This window comes from Ranitomeya imitator, chromosome 5 (assembly GCF_032444005.1).
Source record: "Ranitomeya imitator isolate aRanImi1 chromosome 5, aRanImi1.pri, whole genome shotgun sequence".
In the NCBI taxonomy this organism is placed as follows: domain Eukaryota; kingdom Metazoa; phylum Chordata; class Amphibia; order Anura; family Dendrobatidae; genus Ranitomeya; species Ranitomeya imitator.
In genome coordinates this window covers 494,818,366-494,840,960 of record NC_091286.1, presented here as the reverse complement: position 1 = coordinate 494,840,960, position 22,595 = coordinate 494,818,366, and the positions used below count along the sequence as shown (strand labels likewise).

The following is a 22,595-nucleotide window of genomic DNA, read 5'->3' as shown; positions in this document are numbered from 1 at the left end:
ATTCAGTCTTTATGCGCCATATTCTGCCATACCTATGCCTACAGTGTTATCACGGTTGGAAACGGAAAAACGATTTTGAGCTCCGTTTTTTTTATTGGAATTAGTTCATATTAGTACAATGACGTTATCTTCCAAGTTTCATTAAGATCATTTTAGGGATTCAGTCTTTATGCGCCATTTTCTGCCATACCTATGCCTACAGTGTTATCACGGTTGGAAACGGAAAAACGGTTTTGAGCTCCGTTTTTTTTATTGGAATATGTTCATATTAGTACAATGACGTTATCTTCCAAGTTTCATTAAGATCTTTTTAGGGATTCAGTCGTTATGCGCCATTTTCTGCCATACCTATGCCTAGTGTGTTATCATGGTTGGAAACGGAAAAACGGTTTTGAGCTCCGTTTTTTTTATTGGAATATGTTCATATTAGTACAATGACGTTATCTTCCAAGTTTCATTAAGATCTTTTTAGGGATTCAGTCGTTATGCGCCATTTTCTGCCATACCTATGCCTACAGTGTTATCACGGTTGGAAACGGAAAAACGGTTTTGAGCTCCGTTTTTTTTATTGGAATATGTTCATATTAGTACAACAACGTTATCTTCCAAGTTTCATTAAGATCTTGTTAGGGATTCAGTCGTTATGCGCCATTTTCTGCCATACCTATGCCTACAGTGTTATCACGGTTGGAAACGGAAAAACGGTTTTCAGCTCCGTTTTTTTTATTGGAATTAGTTCATATTAGTACAATGACATTATCTTCCAAGTTTCATTAGGATCTTTTTAGGGATTCAGTCTTTATGCGCCATATTCTGCCATACCTATGCCTAGTGTGTTATCACGGTTGGAAACGGAAAAACGGTTTTGAGCTCCGTTTTTTTTATTGGAATATGTTCATATTAGTACAACAACGTTATCTTCCAAGTTTCATTAAGATCTTTTTAGGGATTCAGTCGTTATGCGCCATTTTCTGCCATACCTATGCCTAGTGTGTTATCACGGTTGGAAACGGAAAAACGGTTTTGAGCTCCGTTTTTTTTATTGGAATTAGTTCATATTAGTACAACAACGTTATCTTCCAAGTTTCATTAAGATCTTTTTAGGGATTCAGTCTTTATGCGCCATTTTCTGCCATACCTATGCCTAGAGTGTTGTCACGGTTGGAAACGGAAAAAACGGTTTTGAGCTCCGTTTTTTTTATTGGAATTAGTTCATATTAGTACAATGACGTTATCTTCCAAGTTTCATTAAGATCTTTTTAGGGATTCAGTCGTTATGCGCCATTTTCTGCCATACCTATGCCTACAGTGTTATCACGGTTGGAAACGGAAAAACGGTTTTGAGCTCCGTTTTTTTTATTGGAATATGTTCATATTAGTACAACAACGTTATCTTCCAAGTTTCATTAAGATCTTTTTAGGGATTCAGTCGTTATGCGCCATTTTCTGCCATACCTATGCCTAGTGTGTTATCATGGTTGGAAACGGAAAAACGGTTTTGAGCTCCGTTTTTTTTATTGGAATATGTTCATATTAGTACAATGACGTTATCTTCCAAGTTTCATTAAGATCTTTTTAGGGATTCAGTCGTTATGCGCCATTTTCTGCCATACCTATGCCTACAGTGTTATCACGGTTGGAAACGGAAAAACGGTTTTGAGCTCCGTTTTTTTTATTGGAATATGTTCATATTAGTACAACAACGTTATCTTCCAAGTTTCATTAAGATCTTGTTAGGGATTCAGTCGTTATGCGCCATTTTCTGCCATACCTATGCCTACAGTGTTATCACGGTTGGAAACGGAAAAACGGTTTTCAGCTCCGTTTTTTTTATTGGAATTAGTTCATATTAGTACAATGACATTATCTTCCAAGTTTCATTAGGATCTTTTTAGGGATTCAGTCTTTATGCGCCATATTCTGCCATACCTATGCCTAGTGTGTTATCACGGTTGGAAACGGAAAAACGGTTTTGAGCTCCGTTTTTTTTATTGGAATATGTTCATATTAGTACAACAACGTTATCTTCCAAGTTTCATTAAGATCTTTTTAGGGATTCAGTCGTTATGCGCCATTTTCTGCCATACCTATGCCTAGTGTGTTATCATGGTTGGAAACGGAAAAACGGTTTTGAGCTCCGTTTTTTTTATTGGAATTAGTTCATATTAGTACAACAACGTTATCTTCCAAGTTTCATTAAGATCTTTTTAGGGATTCAGTCTTTATGCGCCATTTTCTGCCATACCTATGCCTAGAGTGTTGTCACGGTTGGAAACGGAAAAACGGTTTTGAGCTCCGTTTTTTTTATTGGAATTAGTTCATATTAGTACAACAACGTTTTCTTCCAAGTTTCATTAGGATCTTTTTAGGGATTCAGTCTTTATGCGCCATTTTCTGCCATACCTATGCCTACAGTGTTATCACGGTTGGAAACGGAAAAACGGTTTTGAGCTCCGTTTTTTTTATTGGAATTAGTTCATATTAGTACAATGACATTATCTTCCAAGTTTCATTAGGATCTTTTTAGGGATTCAGTCTTTATGCGCCATATTCTGCCATACCTATGCCTACAGTGTTATCACGGTTGGAAACGGAAAAAACGGTTTTGAGCTCCGTTTTTTTTATTGGAATTAGTTCATATTAGTACAATGACGTTATCTTCCAAGTTTCATTAAGATCTTTTTAGGGATTCAGTCGTTATGCGCCATTTTCTGCCATACCTATGCCTACAGTGTTATCACGGTTGGAAACGGAAAAACGGTTTTGAGCTCCGTTTTTTTTATTGGAATATGTTCATATTAGTACAACAACGTTATCTTCCAAGTTTCATTAAGATCTTGTTAGGGATTCAGTCGTTATGCGCCATTTTCTGCCATACCTATGCCTACAGTGTTATCACGGTTGGAAACGGAAAAACGGTTTTCAGCTCCGTTTTTTTTATTGGAATTAGTTCATATTAGTACAATGACATTATCTTCCAAGTTTCATTAGGATCTTTTTAGGGATTCAGTCTTTATGCGCCATATTCTGCCATACCTATGCCTAGTGTGTTATCACGGTTGGAAACGGAAAAACGGTTTTGAGCTCCGTTTTTTTTATTGGAATATGTTCATATTAGTACAACAACGTTATCTTCCAAGTTTCATTAAGATCTTTTTAGGGATTCAGTCGTTATGCGCCATTTTCTGCCATACCTATGCCTAGTGTGTTATCACGGTTGGAAACGGAAAAAACGGTTTTGAGCTCCGTTTTTTTTATTGGAATTAGTTCATATTAGTACAACATCGTTATCTTCCAAGTTTCATTAAGATCTTTTTAGGGATTCAGTCTTTATGCGCCATTTTCTGCCATACCTATGCCTAGAGTGTTGTCACGGTTGGAAACGGAAAACCGGTTTTGAGCTCCGTTTTTTTTATTGGAATTAGTTCATATTAGTACAACAACGTTTTCTTCCAAGTTTCATTAGGATCTTTTTAGGGATTCAGTCTTTATGCGCCATTTTCTGCCATACCTATGCCTACAGTGTTATCACGGTTGGAAACGGAAAAACGGTTTTGAGCTCCGTTTTTTTTATTGGAATTAGTTCATATTAGTACAATGACATTATCTTCCAAGTTTCATTAGGATCTTTTTAGGGATTCAGTCTTTATGCGCCATATTCTGCCATACCTATGCCTACAGTGTTATCACGGTTGGAAACGGAAAAAACGGTTTTGAGCTCCGTTTTTTTTATTGGAATTAGTTCATATTAGTACAATGACGTTATCTTCCAAGTTTCATTAGGATCTTTTTAGGGATTCAGTCGTTATGCGCCATTTTCTGCCATACCTATGCCTACAGTGTTATCACGGTTGGAAACGGAAAAACGGTTTTGAGCTCCGTTTTTTTTATTGGAATTAGTTCATATTAGTACAATGACGTTATCTTCCAAGTTTCATTAAGATCTTTTTAGGGATTCAGTCGTTATGCGCCATTTTCTGCCATACCTATGCCTACAGTGTTATCACGGTTGGAAACGGAAAAACGGTTTTGATCTCCGTTTTTTTTATTGGAATTAGTTCATATTAGTACAACAACGTTATCTTCCAAGTTTCATTAGGATCTTTTTAGGGATTCAGTCTTTATGCGCCATATTCTGCCATACCTATGCCTACAGTGTTATCACGGTTGGAAACGGAAAAACGGTTCTGAGCTCCGTTTTTTTTATTGGAATTAGTTCATATTAGTACAATGACGTTATCTTCCAAGTTTCATTAAGATCTTTTTAGGGATTCAGTCGTTATGCGCCATTTTCTGCCATACCTATGCCTACAGTGTTATCACGGTTGGAAACGGAAAAACGGTTTTGAGCTCCGTTTTTTTTATTGGAATTAGTTCATATTAGTACAACAACGTTATCTTCCAAGTTTCATTAGGATCTTTTTAGGGATTCAGTCTTAATGCGCCATATTCTGCCATACCTATGCCTACAGTGTTATCACGGTTGGAAACGGAAAAACGGTTTTGAGCTCCGTTTTTTTTATTGGAATATGTTCATATTAGTACAACAACGTTATCTTCCAAGTTTCATTAAGATCTTTTTAGGGATTCAGTCGTTATGCGCCATTTTCTGCCATACCTATGCCTACAGTGTTATCACGGTTGGAAACGGAAAAACGGTTTTGAGCTCCGTTTTTTTTATTGGAATATGTTCATATTAGTACAACAACGTTATCTTCCAAGTTTCATTAAGATCTTTTTAGGGATTCAGTCGTTATGCGCCATATTCTGCCATACCTATGCCTATGGTAGTTTTTTTTCTAAAGTTGAATGTTTTTAATCTATTTTTCCTTTCCACTTCACTATTTAAAAATAAATTAGCAAAGGTTAAACTTTAATTGCGTTTTCAACAAGGCAAACCCATACATTGCTATAGAGTAACTTTACATTTGAAATAAACACTGAATCCCTAAGTATATCTTTATCGAAAATTTTTGCCTTAGGCCGACCTCACACCTGCGAGTTTTACGGACGTATGAGCGGTTCATAAAATACGGATTGCATACGGTACAATGCTTCTCTATGGCCCAGCTCCTATCAGCCGTGTTTTACTGATCCGTATTATACGGTCTTCTACGGCCATAGAAAATTGCAGTATGCTGCGTTTGTCACCGTATTGCGCAAAAAATCCACTAATGAAAGTCTATGGGGGCCAGAAAAATACGGATTACACACGGACCAACAGTGTGACTTGCGAGAAATACGCAGCGGTGTTAGAGAGAAAAGCCGGAAATATATGCATGTCCACGTAGTATATTGCCCAGTCACGTAGTATATTGCCCAGCCCACGTAGTATATTGCCCAGCCCACGTAGTATATTGCCCAGCCACGTAGTATTTTGCCCAGCCACGTAGTATATTGCCCAGCCAACATAGTATATTGCCCAGCCACGTACTATATTGGCCAGCCCACGTACTATATTGGCCAGCCCACGTACTATATTGGCCAGCCCACGTAGTATATTGCCTGTGACCACAACGTCATCACAGGTCCTGCGCTCATACCAACCCTGGGACCGGAAGCTGCCGTGGACTACAAGGGGCCCTCAGAAAGGTGAGTATATTTTTATTTTTTTAAATGTGACAAACCTGGCTGGGCAATATACTACGTGGCTAGGCAATATACTACGTGACTGGGCAATATACTACGTGACTGGGCAATATACTACGTGGGCTGGGCAATATACTACGTGGCTGGGCAATATACTACGTGACTGGGCAATATACTACGTGGCTGGGAAATGTACTACATGGCTGGGCAATATAGTACGTGACTGGGCAATATACTACGTGACTGGGCAATATACTACGTGGCTGGGCAATATACTACGTGGCTGGGAAATGTACTACATGGTTGGGCAATATACTACGTGGCTGGGCAATATACTACGTGGACATGCATATTCTAGAATACCCGATGCGTTAGAATCGGGCCACCATCGTGTGTGTGTGTGTGTGTGTGTGTGTGTGTGTGTGTGTGTGTGTGTGTGTGTGTGTGTGTGTGTGTGTGTATATATATATATATATATATATATACACACACACACATACTATGTGTAGACATTTATCTTAGCTATTCTATTCTAACCTGTCAGTGTGATTTTACTGTACACCGCACTGAATTGCCGGCTTTTCTATAGAACACCGCTGCGTATTTCTCGCAAGTCACACTGCTGGTCTGTGTGTAATCCGTATTTTTCTGGCCCCCATAGCGGCCCTGCACTTAGTAACCCGATATTTACCCTGGTTACAGGTGAACACATCGCTAGATCGGCGTCACATGCCGATCCAGCGATGACAGCGGGTGATCAGCGACCAAAAAAAAGGTCCTGATCATTCCCCACGACCAACGATCTCCCAGCAGGGGCCTGATCGTTGGTCGCTGTCACACATAACGAGATCGATAGCGGGATCGTTGTTACGTCACAAAAAGCGTGACGTTGCAACGATATCCTTAACGATATCGTTGTGTGTGAAGGTACTTTAAGGCAAACATTTTCGATAAAGATATACTTAGGGATTCACTGTTTATTTGAAATGTAAAGTTATTATATAGGAATGTATGAATTAACATTGTTGAAAACAGAATTACATTTTTAAGCTTTGTTTTTCTTGCTGGAAAAAGTTCATATTAATGACAAACTTATTTTCAAAGTTTCATCAAGATCTTCTTAGGGATTCAGTGTTTATTTCAAATGTAAAGTTACTATATAGAAATGTATGGGTTTGCCTTGTGGAAAACGCAATTAAAGTTTAACCTCCGCTAATTTATTTTTAAATAGTGAAGTGGAAAGAAAAAATAGATTCAAAAAATTCAACTTTAGAAAAAAAACTACCATAGGAATAGTTATGGCAGAATATGGCGCATAAAGACGGAATCCCTAAAAAGATCCTAATGAAACTTGGAAGATAACGTTGCTGTACTAATATGAACATATTCCAATAAAAAAAACGGAGCTCAAAACTGTTTTTCCGTTTCCAACCATGATAACACTGTAGGCATAGGTATGGCAGAAAATGGCGCATAACGACTGAATCCCTAAAAAGATCTTAATGAAACTTGGAAGATAACGTTGTTGTACTAATATGAACTAATTCCAATAAAAAAAACGGAGCTCAAAACCGTTTTTCCGTTTCCAACAGTGATAACACACTAGGCATAGGTATGGCAGAAAATGGCGCATAACGACTGAATCCCTAAAAAGATCTTAATGAAACTTGGAAGATAACGTTGTTGTACTAATATGAACTAATTCCAATAAAAAAAACGGAGCTCAAAACTGTTTTTCCGTTTCCAACCGTGATAACACTGTAGGCATAGGTATGGCAGAAAATGGCGCATAAAGACTGAATCCCTAAAAAGATCTTAATGAAACTTGGAAGATAACGTTGTTGTACTAATATGAACTAATTCCAATAAAAAAAACGGAGCTCAAAACCCTTTTTCCGTTTCCAACCATGATAACACACTAGGCATAGGTATGGCAGAAAATGGCGCATAACGACTGAATCCCTAAAAAGATCTTAATGAAACTTGGAAGATAACGTTGTTGTACTAATATGAACATATTCCAATAAAAAAAACGGAGCTCAAAACCGTTTTTCCGTTTCCAACCATGATAACACTGTAGGCATAGGTATGGCAGAAAATGGCGCATAACGACTGAATCCCTAAAAAGATCTTAATGAAACTTTGAAGATAACGTTGTTGTACTAATATGAACATATTCCAATAAAAAAAACGGAGCTCAAAACCGTTATTCAGTTTCCAAAAAATTTGACCCCTACATTCATGTATTGCAACTTTATGTCAAATAAATACATATGTAAATAAATTGGTTACTCTGCTTCAAATGGAGTGAAGTGGAAAGGAAAACTAAATTAAGAAAATGAAACGGTAAAAAAAAATCTAAAATAGGCAGAGATGAATACGACTAAGGGTATGTTTCCACGGTCAGGATGGCCAGCGGTATCGCCGGAGCGGCTTAGCCGCTCTGCGGTAGCCCCGCCCCCTTTCTGGGACGCGATGATGCCGGATGTGTTCACAGCACACATCCGGCATCATCGCTCCCCACCATAGGGCCCTGTGCTATATCTTGCGGCGACGCAGCGTCGCCGCAAGATATACGGACATGCTGCGATCTGAAAAGACGCGCAGCATGTCCGGAGTCGCAGGGCCGCCGCGTGCGTGTTACCACGCATAGTGGAGACGGGATTTCATTAAATCCCCTCCACTATGCTGTAACATCTGGACGCTGCGTGTCTGACGCTGCGGCTCTATGCAGCGTCAGACACGCAGCGTTTCCTGATCGTGGAAACAGACCCTAAAATATCTACCATAGGCATAGGTAAATTTGCCACATAGGGTTTTAGTATGGGTGCATACTAAAACCCTATGTGGCAAATTTACCTATGCCTATGGTAGATATTTTAGTCGAAAAAAAAACAAATCGCGGAAAAAAAAGCAACATGTTCATTAATTCTGCGGAATCGCTGATTTCCCGCACACTGTAAAAAATCTACCATAGGTATAGACTAATATGACTAAAAAAATCTACCATAGGCAAAATCTACCATAGGCATAGGTATAGACAAATGACACATAGGGTTTTAGTATTTTCCTAATACATGCACACTAGCCCACAGTACACATAATACATGCACACTAGCCCCCAGGACACCTAATACATGCACACTAGCCCACAGGACACCTAATACATGCACACTAGCCCCCAGGACACCTAATACATGCACACTAGCCCACAGGACACCTAATACATGCATACTAGCCCCCAGGACACCTAATACATGCACACTAGCCCACAGGACACCTAATACATGCACACTAGCCCCCAGGACACCTAATACATGCACACTAGCCCACAGTACACATAATACATGCACACTAGCCCCCAGGACACATAATACATGCACACTAGCCCACAGGACACCTAATACATGCACACTAGCCCACAGGACACCTAATACATGCACACTAGCCCACAGTACACATAATACATGCACACTAGCCCCCAGGACACATAATACATGCACACTAGCCCACAGGACACCTAATACATGCACACTAGCCCACAGGACACCTAATACATGCATACTAGCCCCCAGTACACATAATACATGCACACTAGCCCACAGTACACATAATACATGCACACTAGCCCACAGGACACCTAATACATGCACACTAGCCCACAGGACACATAATACATGCACACTAGCCCACAGGACACCTAATACATGCACACTAGCCCACAGGACACCTAATACATGCACACTAGCCCCCAGGACACATAATACATGCACACTAGCCCACAGGACACCTAATACATGCACACTAGCCCACAGGACACCTAATACATGCACACTAGCCCACAGGACACATAATACATGCACACTAGCCCACAGGACACATAATACATGCACACTAGCCCCCAGGACACATAATACATGCACACTAGCCCACAGCACACATAATACATGCACACTAGCCCCCAGGACACATAATACATGCACACTAGCCCCCAGGACACATAATACATGCACACTAGCCCCCAGGACACCTAATACATGCACACTAGCCCACAGGACACCTAATACATGCACACTAGCCCCCAGGACACCTAATACATGCACACTAGCCCCCAGGACACATAATACATGCACACTAGCCCACAGGACACATAATACATGTACACTAGCCCACAGGACACCTAATACATGCACACTAGCCCCCAGGACACATAATACATGCACACTAGCCCACAGGACACCTAATACATGCACACTAGCCCCCAGGACACATAATACATGCACACTAGCCCCTAGGACACATAATACATGCACACTAGCCCCCAGGACACATAATACATGCACACTAGCCCACAGGACACATAATACATGCACACTAGCCCCCAGGACACATAATACATGCACACTAGCCCCCAGGACACATAATACATGCACACTAGGCCACAGATGACCACAGGACACATAATACATGCACACTAGCCCCCAGGACACATAATACATGCACACTAGGCCACAGATGACCACAGGACACATAATACATGCACACTAGCCCCCAGGACACATAATACATGCACACTAGCCCCCAGGACACATAATACATGCACACTAGCCCACAGGACACATAATACATGCACACTAGCCCCCAGGACACATAATACATGCACACTAGCCCCCAGGACACATAATACATGCACACTAGCCCACAGGACACATAATACATGCACACTAGCCCACAGGACACATAATACATGCACACTAGCCCACAGGACACCTAATACATGCACACTAGCCCACAGATGACCACAGGACACATAATACATGCACACTAGCCCCCAGGACACATAATACATGCACACTAGCCCCCAGGACACATAATACATGCACACTAACCCCCAGGACACATAATACATGCACACTAGCCCCCAGGACACCTAATACATGCACACTAGCCCCCAGGACACATAATACATGCACACTAGCCCCCAGGACACATAATACATGCACACTAGCCCACAGATGACCACAGGACACATAATACATGCACACTAGCCCACAGGACACATAATACATGCACACTAGCCCCCAGGACACATAATACATGCACACTAGCCCACAGGACATATAATACATGCACACTAGCCCCCAGGACACATAATACATGCACACTAGCCCACAGGACATATACTATGTAACACATGATGCATGTACGGTTTGTAGCCGTCACCTCTCCGGGGCTCGCACACGATGAGGCCTTTCTCCCCGGTGCAGTCTCCGTTATGCTCCCACTCCAGCTTTGTGGCCGCGTTCTGTCTCCATGGTAACCTATCGCGAGATTTAGCTTTTAATCACACGGGAAGTTGAGGCTAGACTGGAGAAGTGAGGTCCCTGTCACCCCATGACGGAGGAGAAAGCGCGAAGCAGTGCGTGGTCTGAGTACTCGGGAAAGACCCTCTATCCGTATATCCCAAATGAAAAGCTAGAGCGACCTAGTTACCGCCATTTTTAGTGTTGGCAGAAATGGGTGAAGTTTTCTAAAGAAAGTGATACATAGAGTAAGGCTCCATGACAGACTCTTCCCTCAAGTTAACTTCCCCCCTTGTGTCGGACTGCCGACCTCGGCCTGCACTACAGACGTTGGATACTTTATCATATGTGACACACACACTTGACAGCTACAAAAATGGCTGCTAGTGGTTGCCGTCCGATTAGTCAGGTGATCTAGCACTGCCCAATCAACGCTTCAAAATGGTAAAAGAAAGAGAATCCGCCTGCTAGGCGGTCTTTGCAATAACCACGCCTCCACTAGACGTCCCTTTCCGTTGCTTGGCAACGTAATCCCGCCTTCTCAAGCCGCCTTGTAGTTCAGTAGTCGTCCGTTACTCCAGTCCTCTCAGTTAGTAATTGCCGTTATTAGGGCGCCCGTTGCGCTCATTACAGCCCCCCAGGACCGTGCTGAGCAGACACCCCGCTGTGGCGTCACTAGCTTTGTGCCGCTGTTTTTCTCTGGAAAATGGCAGACGGCCCCGTTTTTTTTTCAAATCACTAGGCTCCCAGCATGCACTGCGCATTTGTAACGAACTTCGGTTCGAGTTTAGATTTTGGGCGCCATTTTCGAGTGGAGTAGCTGAGGGCTAAGCAGGCGAGGACTGAGCATCCCGCGGAATTACTGCTCCTGCTCCGAGAAAAGCGCCAGGCAGCCTCAAAAACACCGCGAAAAATCGGCAAAAAATTCCTGCAAGCTGCTAGGGAGCCGGGGGCGCGGCTGAGGCGGCTTCTGAGGTGATTTTCCGCACACTTTGTGGATTTTTAATTTTAGCGGGATGAAGGTGAGAGAAGCCGGTGACAGGCGGCGGAGGGGGAGTGTGCAGAGCTGTCATCACACTGCGGAGCCCGAGTGTCTGCCCGGACTGACAACTGCTGGGCAGCGGCCACCTATACCGCCGTGTCACCTCCGCTGTGCGGGGCCATGGAGGGGGTCGCTGGGTATGGGGGGTCACTGGATATCAGGATATGCGGGGGTCACTTCATATAAGGATATGGGGGGTCACTGGATATAAGGATATGGGGGGTCACTGGATATAAGGATATGGGGGTGTCACTGCGTATAAGGATATAGGGTGTCACTGCATATAAGGCTATGGGGGTGTCACTGCGTATAAGGATATGGGGGGGTCACTGGATATAAGGATATAGGGTGTCACTGCGTATAAGGATATAGGGTGTCACTGCGTATAAGGATATGGGGGGTCACTGGATATAAGGATATGCGGGGGTCACTGCATATAAGGATATGGGGTGTCACTGCGTATAAGGATATGGGGTGTCACTGCGTATAAGGATATGGGGTGTCACTGCGTATAAGGATATGGGGGGTCACTGGATATAAGGATATAGGGTGTCACTGCGTATAAGGATATGGGGGTGTCACTGCGTATAAGGATATGAGGGGTCACTGCGTATAAGGATATGGGGGGTCACTGGATATAAGGATATGGGGGGTCACTGGATATAAGGATATGGGGTGTCACTGGATATAAGGATATGGGGGTGTCACCGGATATCAGGATATGGGGGTGTCACTGGATATAAGGATATGGGGGTGTCACTGGATATAAGGATATGGGGGTCACTGGATATAAGGATATGGGGGGTCACTGCATATAAGGATATGGGGGTGTCACTGCGTATAAGGATATGGGGGGTCACTGGATATAAGGATATGGGGGTGTCACTGGATATAAGGATATGGGGGTGTCACTGGATATAAGGATATGGGGGTCACTGGATATAAGGATATGGGGGTCACTGGATATAAGGATATGGGGGGTCACTGCATATAAGGATATGGGGGTGTCACTGCGTATAAGGATATGGGGGGTCACTGGATATAAGGATATGGGGGTGTCACTGGATATAAGGATATGGGGGTGTCACTGGATATAAGGATATGGGGGTGTCACCGGATATCAGGATATGGGGTGTCACCGGATATAAGGATATGGGGGTGTCACTGGATATAAGGATATGGGGGTGTCACTGGATATAAGGATATGGGGGTCACTGGATATAAGGATATGGGGGTCACTGGATATAAGGATATGGGGGTCACTGGATATAAGGATATGGGGGTCACTGGATATAAGGATATGGGGTGTCACCGGATATAAGGATATGGGGGTGTCACCGGATATCAGGATATGGGGTGTCACCGGATATAAGGATATGGGGGTGTCACTGGATATAAGGATATGGGGGTCACTGGATATAAGGATATGGGGGTCACTGGATATAAGGATATGGGGGTCACTGCATATAAGGATATGGGGGTGTCACTGCGTATAAGGATATGGGGGGGTCACTGGATATAAGGATATGGGGTGTCACTGCGTATGAGGATATGGGGGTGTCACTGGATATAAGGATATGGGGGGTCACAGGATATAAGGATATGGGGGGTGTCACTGCGTATAAGGATATGGGGGGTGTCGCTGCGTATAAGGATATGGGGGGTGTCGCTGCGTATAAGGATATGGGGGGTGTCGCTGCGTATGAGGATATGGGGGGTGTCGCTGCGTATGAGGATATGGGGGGTGTCGCTGCGTATGAGGATATGGGGGGTGTCGCTGCGTATGAGGATATGGGGGGTGTCGCTGCGTATGAGGATATGGGGGGTGTCGCTGCGTATGAGGATATGGGGGGTGTCGCTGCGTATGAGGATATGGGGGGTGTCGCTGCGTATAAGGATATGGGGGTGTCGCTGCGTATAAGGATATGGGGGGGTCACTGGATATGGAGGTTGTACTGCATATAAGGATATGGGGTTACTGGGTATGAAGGTGTCGCTGCATATGGGGGAGTGAGGTCACTCGGTAAAGGGGTCATTGGGTTGGAGGTGTCTGCATATGGGGGTATAACTGCATTTATAGGGATATGGGGGAATCACTGTATACTGATACTGGGTCGCTGCATATATTGACATGGGTGGGTTGCTCTCTAGTGGGAAAGGGGATCTCTGCATAAAGGGATTATCGTCACTACGTGTGGTGGGGGGTCGCTGCGTATGGTGATGTGGTGGGGGGTCGCTGCGTATGGTGATGTGGTGGGGGGTCGCTGCGTATGGTGATGTGGTGGGGGGGGGTCACTGCGTATGGTGATGTGGTGGGGGGGGGTCACTGCGTATGGTGATGTGGTGGGGGGGTCGCTGCGTATGGTGGTGTGGGAGGGTCGCTGCGTATGGTGATGTGGTGGGGGGTCGCTGCGTATGGTGATGTGGGGGGTCGCTGCGTATGGTGATGTGGTAGTGGGGGGGTCGCTGCGTATGGTGATGTGGTGGGGGGTCGCTGCGTATGGTGGTGGTGGGGGGTCGCTGCGTATGGTGGTGTGGGGGGGTCGCTGCGTATGGTGATGTGGTGGGGGGGTCGCTGCGTATGGTGATGTGGTGGGGGGGTCGCTGCGTATGGTGATGTGGTGGTGGGGGGGTCGCTGCGTATGGTGGTGTGGGGGGGGTCGCTGCGTATGGTGATGTGGTGGGGGGTCGCTGCGTATGGTGATGTGGTGTGGGAGGGTCGCTGCGTATGGTGATGTGGTGTGGGAGGGTCGCTGCGTATGGTGATGTGGTGTGGGGGGGTCGCTGCGTATGGTGGTGTGGGGGGGTCGCTGCGTATGGTGGTGTGGGGGGTCGCTGCGTATGGTGGTGTGGGGGGGTCGCTGCGTATGGTGGTGTGGGGGGGTCGCTGCGTATGGTGATGTGGTGGGGGGGTCGCTGCGTATGGTGATGTGGTGGGGGGGTCGCTGCGTATGGTGATGTGGTGGGGGGGTCGCTGCGTATGGTGATGTGGGGGGGGTCGCTGCGTATGGTGATGTGGGGGGGTCGCTGCGTATGGTGATGTGGTGTGGGGGGGGTCGCTGCGTATGGTGATGTGGTGTGGGGGGGTCGCTGCGTATGGTGATGTGGTGTGGGAGGGTCGCTGCGTATGGTGATGTGGTGTGGGGGGGTCGCTGCGTATGGTGATGTGGTGTGGGGGGGTCGCTGCGTATGGTGATGTGGTGTGGGGGGGTCGCTGCGTATGGTGATGTGGTGTGGGGGGGTCGCTGCGTATGGTGATGTGGGGGGGGGGTCGCTGCGTATGGTGATGTGGTGTGGGGGGGGGTCGCTGCGTATGGTGATGTGGTGTGGGGGGGGGTCGCTGCGTATGGTGATGTGGTGTGGGGGGGTCGCTGCGTATGGTGATGTGGTGTGGGGGGGTCGCTGCGTATGGTGATGTGGTGTGGGGGGGTCGCTGCGTATGGTGATGTGGTGTGGGGGGGTCGCTGCGTATGGTGATGTGAGGTAGGTTTGTTCAGCTGAGGAAGCTCAGTAAAGGCACTACCATCTGTTATCATGTGTAATTTTGTACATATTACTATGGCGCCAACATATTCAGCAGCCACTTGTAGAGGATGGAAAGGACTATAGCTCCTATCATGTATAACAGGTCTGAGCTATCTATCTATAGATAGATAGATATAGTCTGATGTTGGGGAGGACTACAACACTTGTGGTGTATAACAGGTGTAATGTTTCTGTGGTGATTTGCCTTGTCTTTTGGCCTCAGATCACCCTCATCATGCCACCGAAAAAGACCAAATCGTCCACAGCTGCGGCCAAGCAGCCCACAGAAAGGGCCCTGGATGAGAGTGGCACAGCCCTGCCTGCTCCTGAGGCAGAAGCCCCTGCGGAGGATGGGAGACCAGCAGCTCAAGGTACGGATGCCAGTGAGCAGCACAGCGATCAGCAATGGTTGGCCATCGTGTTACGTCGCCTGCGACCACCGAGCTGTCGGCAGCCTCCTGCCCTGTGGCCGCGATGTTTGGGAGAGACGCGCTGGCCGCGGAGGGGGCGCCTTTGTGTGAGCAGCGCCGGGACAGTGGCAGGCATTAACCGCTCGTTTGCTGGGCTGCACGCGGCTGTCATAGAAGTTGCTGCGTCTACTCTGTATTGTTCGGGCTTCTACTGACTTGGTAGCTACGATCTGATTTATCGTCAGTGGATCGGGGACAGGAGTCATCCATAGAAGTTTTCTGGTTGTGCAGAATCCCCCTAGGAGGGGTGTGGGGAGGAGAGGATGGGCGTTCATCAGGATGAGTACAACCTGGATGCCATGCACTGCCGCTATCTTTTGGCTGCTGTCTATTAAGTTACTGGATGAACCCCCCCATATTTTTTTTTCTGTCGTTTTAGAGACTCCTAACGAGGTGCTGGATAATAGAAGTTTAGAGGAGATTCTGAGTAGCATCCCTCCTCCCCCACCTCCAGCGATGACCAATGAAGCTGGAGCTCCTCGTCTCATGATAACCCATATTGTAAACCAGAACTTCAAATCCTATGCTGGAGAACGCATTCTGGGGCCTTTCCATAAGGTAAGAGCTCTTATTAGTAGGGTCTCTCAGTCCTAGGATGTAGTGTACGGAAACATCTGCATGTAATTCACTTAGTTTTATGCTGCTGTACTCCACAGTAGTTTCCTTGGCAGAAGGAGTGATGACTTGGTTATAAAAAGGTATAATGAGCATAAGAATATCATGTAATAAAGATGCGTATCTCTGCTCACATGCTGATTTTGTTTGTCCAGCGTTTTTCCTGTATTATTGGGCCCAATGGCAGTGGAAAATCCAACGTGATTGACTCCATGCTCTTTGTTTTTGGCTATCGAGCACAAAAAATAAGATCCAAAAAGCTGTCAGTGTTGATCCATAATTCAGACGAACATACAGATATTCAGAGTTGTACAGTGGAAGTACATTTCCAGAAAATCATAGACAAGGTAAGGCTCTTCTGGCAGCTTTATTTTTCATATTTGTAATAATCTCACACTATTCAATTAATGTCCGTTTTGCTTGTAGTTTTACTTTTTTCTATGTGATGTAATCAGTCTTTGTCAGTGTCTTATTTTCTATTGCGGCCTTGCTTCATAATTTTGTTATTACTTTAATAGTAAATGTACGGTCTTTGCACTTTACGTTCTATTTTTATTCCTTTATTCTCCCAGCTCTTGTTTTGTTTGCTTCCTGTTTGCATGCCGATATTGTATTCTATTGTCCAATGCCTTGTATTATATTGAGTACTTCGTGCATTGGCCACTCCTGGCATGAATCTGGCATCCTCACTAACCATTTCTGCTATAGTTGATAAATATATGTATCTCTTTATAAAAAGTCGTATCACAATAAATAGGAGTTAGTTGGTAACAGATCGCCTTTCTTTGTGAAGTTGTTATCCCTGCATTAATATCTGCTGTCCCAGACCGTTTTATTGGGATACAATCATCATAAAAATTATGAGATGACCAGACCTTACTAATATTTTATTATTCTCTCTGACAGGAAGGGGATGACTTTGAAGTTATTCCTAACAGCAACTTCTATGTAGCCAGAACTGCTTATAAGGATAATTCATCAGCCTACCAAATTAGTGGTAAAAAGAAATCTTTTAAGGATGTTGGAGTTTTACTCCGAAGTCACGGCATTGATTTGGATCACAACAGGTTTCTAATTCTTCAGGTAATATTATATTATTGTCATACTGTGATAGAGTGTGGAATAGATTTACGTGTCATATTGTTTTTTTTTCTGAGAGAAGAACCTGAAAGCCACGAGAAGCTGTAGCAGCACATCATGATTTGCATTTATACTAAAGATACTAATCATTATTTGCTGCTTCAGTATTTCATGGAAAGTAACCAGTGTTTCCAAAGTGACATGCTGCCTGTGGGAGACAATGCTGCAATCTGTTCTGCTTTAGCAGCACGTAAATATTGGGTGCTAAGATAGTGGACCCCAATATTATTGTGCTGCTTTAGCGTGGCAAGAATCTGACATCAGTTATGAACGTGTACTTGCATCATTCAGTAATGGGATCAAATCTGTTTTTTCACCTGGGAGAATATCTTCAAAAAGTGTATTATAGCACACATTTAACTTTTATTCTTTTTAATTGTATTTGCGTCTTCCACCGTTCGTCTGGGATTGGCCTGATTTCTGGTTTGACCGAACTATCTTTTTAATAATTGTTTAGCTGGTCTTTAAATCAGTCGGTCATCCCTGCATTTCCTAATGAATTTGCGACTCCAGCAGTTGATGTTTTGTGTGAAATGACTTGTACCTAGAAGAATTGATGTCTGTACTGAAGTTTTGGTGTTTATTCATTAGTTCTTCTACTACTACCATGCTGCTTAAGTTGGGGTTGTTTGTGTTATGTATGAAAGTGCATTCAGTGGAATATCTGTTACTCATATTTCTGTTGGTTAGCCTGTTTTCAGTGATGTATTAGTAGTTACTGGTTGCCAGTTTTGTGGTGTAGTTTTTAAAGATTGTTACATTTTAGATTTGATATGATGTATTTACTTATTTTTAATATTGCAACACATTAGTGATTTTTTTTGTCCTTTTTATTTATTTTTTTTATTTTCATCTGTTAGGAATGTTTTTTTTTCTATTTCTTCTTTTGTGGTTATGAATATATATAAAAGAGAAAATACTAGAAACTTAACTTGCCCTCCTTTTGACACTAGAGCATTGTTACTGGGGTGGGGGGGGGGAGACAAACTTTTTTTTTTTTTTTTTTTAATTCTCTCATGCAACAACCTGCTGAGACAGGCAAATATCCAGTCTATAAAATATCTTATTGTACTAAAAGTGCCTCCCCGATGCCTAGGAACTATTGTGCCCTCTTGTTTTTTGTGTTGGACATTAATATGAAGCTTTGATAGAGAAATGTGTGTAAATACATTTTTTTTGTTATGGTAGTTATACCAATGTCATGTATAATATCTGACACTTGGTAATGCTGCATAGAACGTTGTATAATGCAGCACTGGCTAAACTATTTTTGTGCACAATAAACCAATCTATTACCGTTGTAATAAGAATATTCATACGTGGGAATTTAACAGCACTTAGTTTAGACACTAGACTTTATGGGTAGACATGCACTTCCCATTTGTACTGGTATACTCTAACCACTCCCAGCATACACTAATGTAACTGAAAAAATGGCTTCTTACATGAAATGGAACTAAAAAATGTTGGGGGGGGGGGGGGGGGGGGGGTTATATAACAAAAATGCACATTATCTAAGAATTTTGCTTTGTTTGAAACACGCATACGGTTTTAGTTGTAATCTTCATATACCAACAAGTGGTGCCAGTAGATGCAGCTACTTTATGCTTTTCCTTGCTTAGCATTTTTTGCCATGATTACATTATATCGATCATTTTCACATGTTGGAAAGTTGTTGAAGTGCTGATAGAGTAGAAAATGCTCCTTAGGCTGCCGTCACACTAGCAGTATTTGGTCAGTATTTTACGTCAGTATTTGTAAACCAAAACCAGGAGTGGAACAATTAGAGGAAAAGTATAATAGAAACATATGCACCACTTCTGTATTTATCACCCACTCCTGGTTTTGGCTTACAGATACTGATGTAAAATACTCATCAAATACTGCTAGTGTAACGGCAGCCTTATAATCCCTGGCTAGAAAATCTAAAACGAAGTGTGCTGCATATATCAACGATAACCCGAGTCCAATCACTTAGTATATGCTGCTGATTTCTTATGGATCATCTGAAGGAACTGAGGTTATATATATATTCCTTCTTACACTTTGCAACCATCCAGTTGATCACATTTGGCAATGAGAGGTGCTGTACAGGTTAGCATTACACCCAATCTGGTTGGTTGTTTGCTTTCATTTTGTAAAGTGTGCTACTGCTGGCTGATTAGATTATCATCCCTATTCACTAATAACTGGAGGAAAGACTTTCATTATTAGCCATACCCCTCATTGTTAAGGTTGCTTTCTGATGTCTCACAGGTTTTTTTTTTTTTTTTGTAGGTTTTTTTTTTTACTTGTATTAAAAGGAAAATTGGATTGTTTATTTAATGTTACCTATTTGCTCTGCTACCACTATACAATAATACTGAAAACTAGCTATATGCTCTACTGAAGCCTACGCTATATAAGTTAATTCTTGGTGTTTTTGTTTTTTATTTTTCCCAAAGCAAAAAATTACTGTTTGCTTCTCTTAGTGTTAGGACATATATTCTAATTATAAGTAGTTGTTTTCATTAAACAAATCTTTACCGCAGCGGAAATTATGAAAATAAGTAAATGAAATATTTTGTGGTGTTTACAACTTAATTTGTGGTGAAACGCTAATGAAAGTTGCACCTCTCTAAGATGAATGAGGTTAACCTTAAGGGATTCAGGAAGTGGGTTAAGTGTTTTAGGTATGTTGGCCTTGCCTCTACTGCCTTCAATTTTCCATCGCTCTTGGAGAAATCTAACAATCCTTTCCCACCACCTCCTGCATGTCCACACTCAGGATTATTTGTTAACAATTGCGTCGTAGTAAAGAGGTTGTTCAACATGTAAAAGAAACTTTGTGCACGAACGTTGGGTTTTAAAAAGGGAAAAGAAAAAATGTCTGTGGTGTTCAAGCCCTTGCTGTACTGGTCCCAGTCAGGTTTTGTTTTTAGTTTTCTTTTGCATACACCTGCAGTCACGTGGGTGCTGCTGCAGGACTATAAAAGACCCGAAGAGCCCATAGTAATGGTGGAAGCTACTGAGGTTTGAGCGGGTATAAACATTTTTTTTATTTTATTTTTTAGAGCCACTAGAATAATACAATCTGGAAAACTATGTTACCAGGTCATTTTAACTGCAGTGCTTCAGTCTTCTCGCTTGAATTAGTCAAATGCCAACTCTCTGGATCTTAGTTGGTTTGTGTGTGAGCTGGAAGTCACTTTTAAGCCACGTTCACACTTTCAGTATTTTACCTCAGTATTTGTAAGCCTAAACCAGGAGTGAAACACTCAAATGAAAAGTATAACAGAAACACATCACCACTTCTGTATTTATCACCCACTCCTTGTGGCTTACAAATACTGGTGTAAAATACTGACCAGATACTGCTAGTGTGAACATAGCCTTACAATATAAGTCAATGGAGTGTTAGAACAAGGCACCAGCAACTCTGAATTTTTGTCCCTTGAGTGAGAAAGGGGTCAGTCAGTATATATTAATGTATTTGACATAGGAGTGCTTCTTTAAGGTAAAGACTAGTGATGAGCAAATATACTCGTTTCTTGAGCATGCTCGCGGGTCCTCTGAGTATTTTTTAGTGCTCGGAGATTGTTTTCATTGCCGCAGCTGAATGATTTACATCTGTTAGCCAGCATAAGTACATGTGGGGGTTGCCTGGTTGCTAGGGAATCCCCACATGTACTTAAGCTGGCTTAACAGATGTAAATCATTCAGCTGCGGCAAGAAAAACTAAATGTCCGAGCACTAAAAAAATACTCGGAGGACCCCGGGCGTGCTCGAGAAATCTCGAGTAACGAGTATATTCGCTCATCACTAGTAAAGACTTGAAAACACCATCAACAATTGTGTAGAAAGCTCTTTAACCCCTTAATGACCTGGCTAATTTTTTATATTCTGACCTGTCACATTATGTAGTAATAACTATGAAATGCTTCAACATATCCCATCATTTTTTTTTTTATTTTTTTTTTCCCGTGACACACATTTTATGGTAATGGTAAACTTAGGTTGTTTTGCTTTAGTTTATAAAAAAAAAAAAAAAAAAAATCGATATTTGACCAATTTTAAAAAATATTAGCAATGTTCAAACTTTGATTATCTCTTTAATCCATACTACACAAAAAAATTAAACGTTTCCCTCTTGTCTGCTTTACAGCAGCACCATATGTAAAATATTGTTTAATTTTTAGCATTTCAACAGGTTTAAAAATATAGCAGTCATTTTTTTTTTTTTTTTCAAGGAAATTTGCAAAACTAATTTTTATAGGGACCTGTTCTGTTTTGAGTGACTTTGGGGGTCCTATATTTTGAAAACCCCCAAATGTGATACCATTTTAAAAACTGCACCCCTCAATATATTCAAAGTTTCTTTCAGGTAGTTAATTAACCCTTCCGGTGCTTTTCTGGAATTAATGCAAAGTGGCATCACAGGAGTAAAATAGTTTAGTTTATTTTTACCACCTAAATGTTGTTAACTTCTGAACAGGCCACTGTAGCTAGCAGACTCTAAAACACAAGGAACATATGATCAAGATCTCAGGGAAGCCACCACTCTGTTAACCATTTAGATGCTGTAGTCACTATTGATAGCAGCGTTTAAGGGACTTAACCCCTTAATGACAGCCAATACGTCTTTTAACTGACCTGAGATATTAGAGAATAGCATCCCCATACAGGTGACAATCCAGCAGCTGTCAGCTGTACACTATAGCTGACAACTTGCTGTATAAGCCACAATCAGTATTTGCACCGTCCAAATCTGTGTAACCCCTTAGATGCTGCTGTCAATAGTGACTACTTCATTATAAATGGTTAACAGATTGTGGCTTCTCCCTCTTTATCCCCATCGGCACCCTCAGATCATGATTTTGTGGTCCTGATGTTTGCCATGGCAATTCATGACCAAATAGCGGCCTTAGAGTC

The 22,595-nt window shown here is 42.9% G+C and overlaps 2 protein-coding genes across 5 annotated transcripts in view; one reads left to right on the top strand and one right to left on the bottom strand.

Moving 5' to 3' along the window:
• The window catches only part of IFT80 (intraflagellar transport 80), a 187,924-nt gene extending 176,621 nt beyond the window's left edge, over positions 1 to 11,303 (bottom strand). Inside the window, exon 1 of one of the 3 annotated variants that reach the window (XM_069727415.1) lies at positions 10,813 to 11,303. The gene's annotated coding sequence lies outside the window, so the exon portion shown is untranslated. Of the gene's footprint in view, positions 1 to 10,796 lie in introns of all 3 variants that reach the window. The other 2 variants (XM_069727417.1, XM_069727416.1) reach the window with 2 other exon arrangements.
• A 392-nt stretch (positions 11,304 to 11,695) lies between these two features.
• Positions 11,696 to 22,595, top strand: part of SMC4 (structural maintenance of chromosomes 4) — a 164,155-nt gene continuing 153,255 nt past the window's right edge. The window contains exons 1-5 of one of the 2 annotated variants that reach the window (XM_069727413.1): positions 11,696 to 11,867; positions 15,683 to 15,830; positions 16,309 to 16,487; positions 16,700 to 16,891; positions 17,451 to 17,627. In XM_069727413.1, the coding sequence (XP_069583514.1) occupies positions 15,695 to 15,830; positions 16,309 to 16,487; positions 16,700 to 16,891; positions 17,451 to 17,627 (684 nt within the window). In that variant the 5' untranslated portion in view covers positions 11,696 to 11,867; positions 15,683 to 15,694. The remainder of the gene's footprint in view (positions 11,868 to 15,682; positions 15,831 to 16,308; positions 16,488 to 16,699; positions 16,892 to 17,450; positions 17,628 to 22,595) is intronic. The other variant, XM_069727414.1, reaches the window with a different exon arrangement.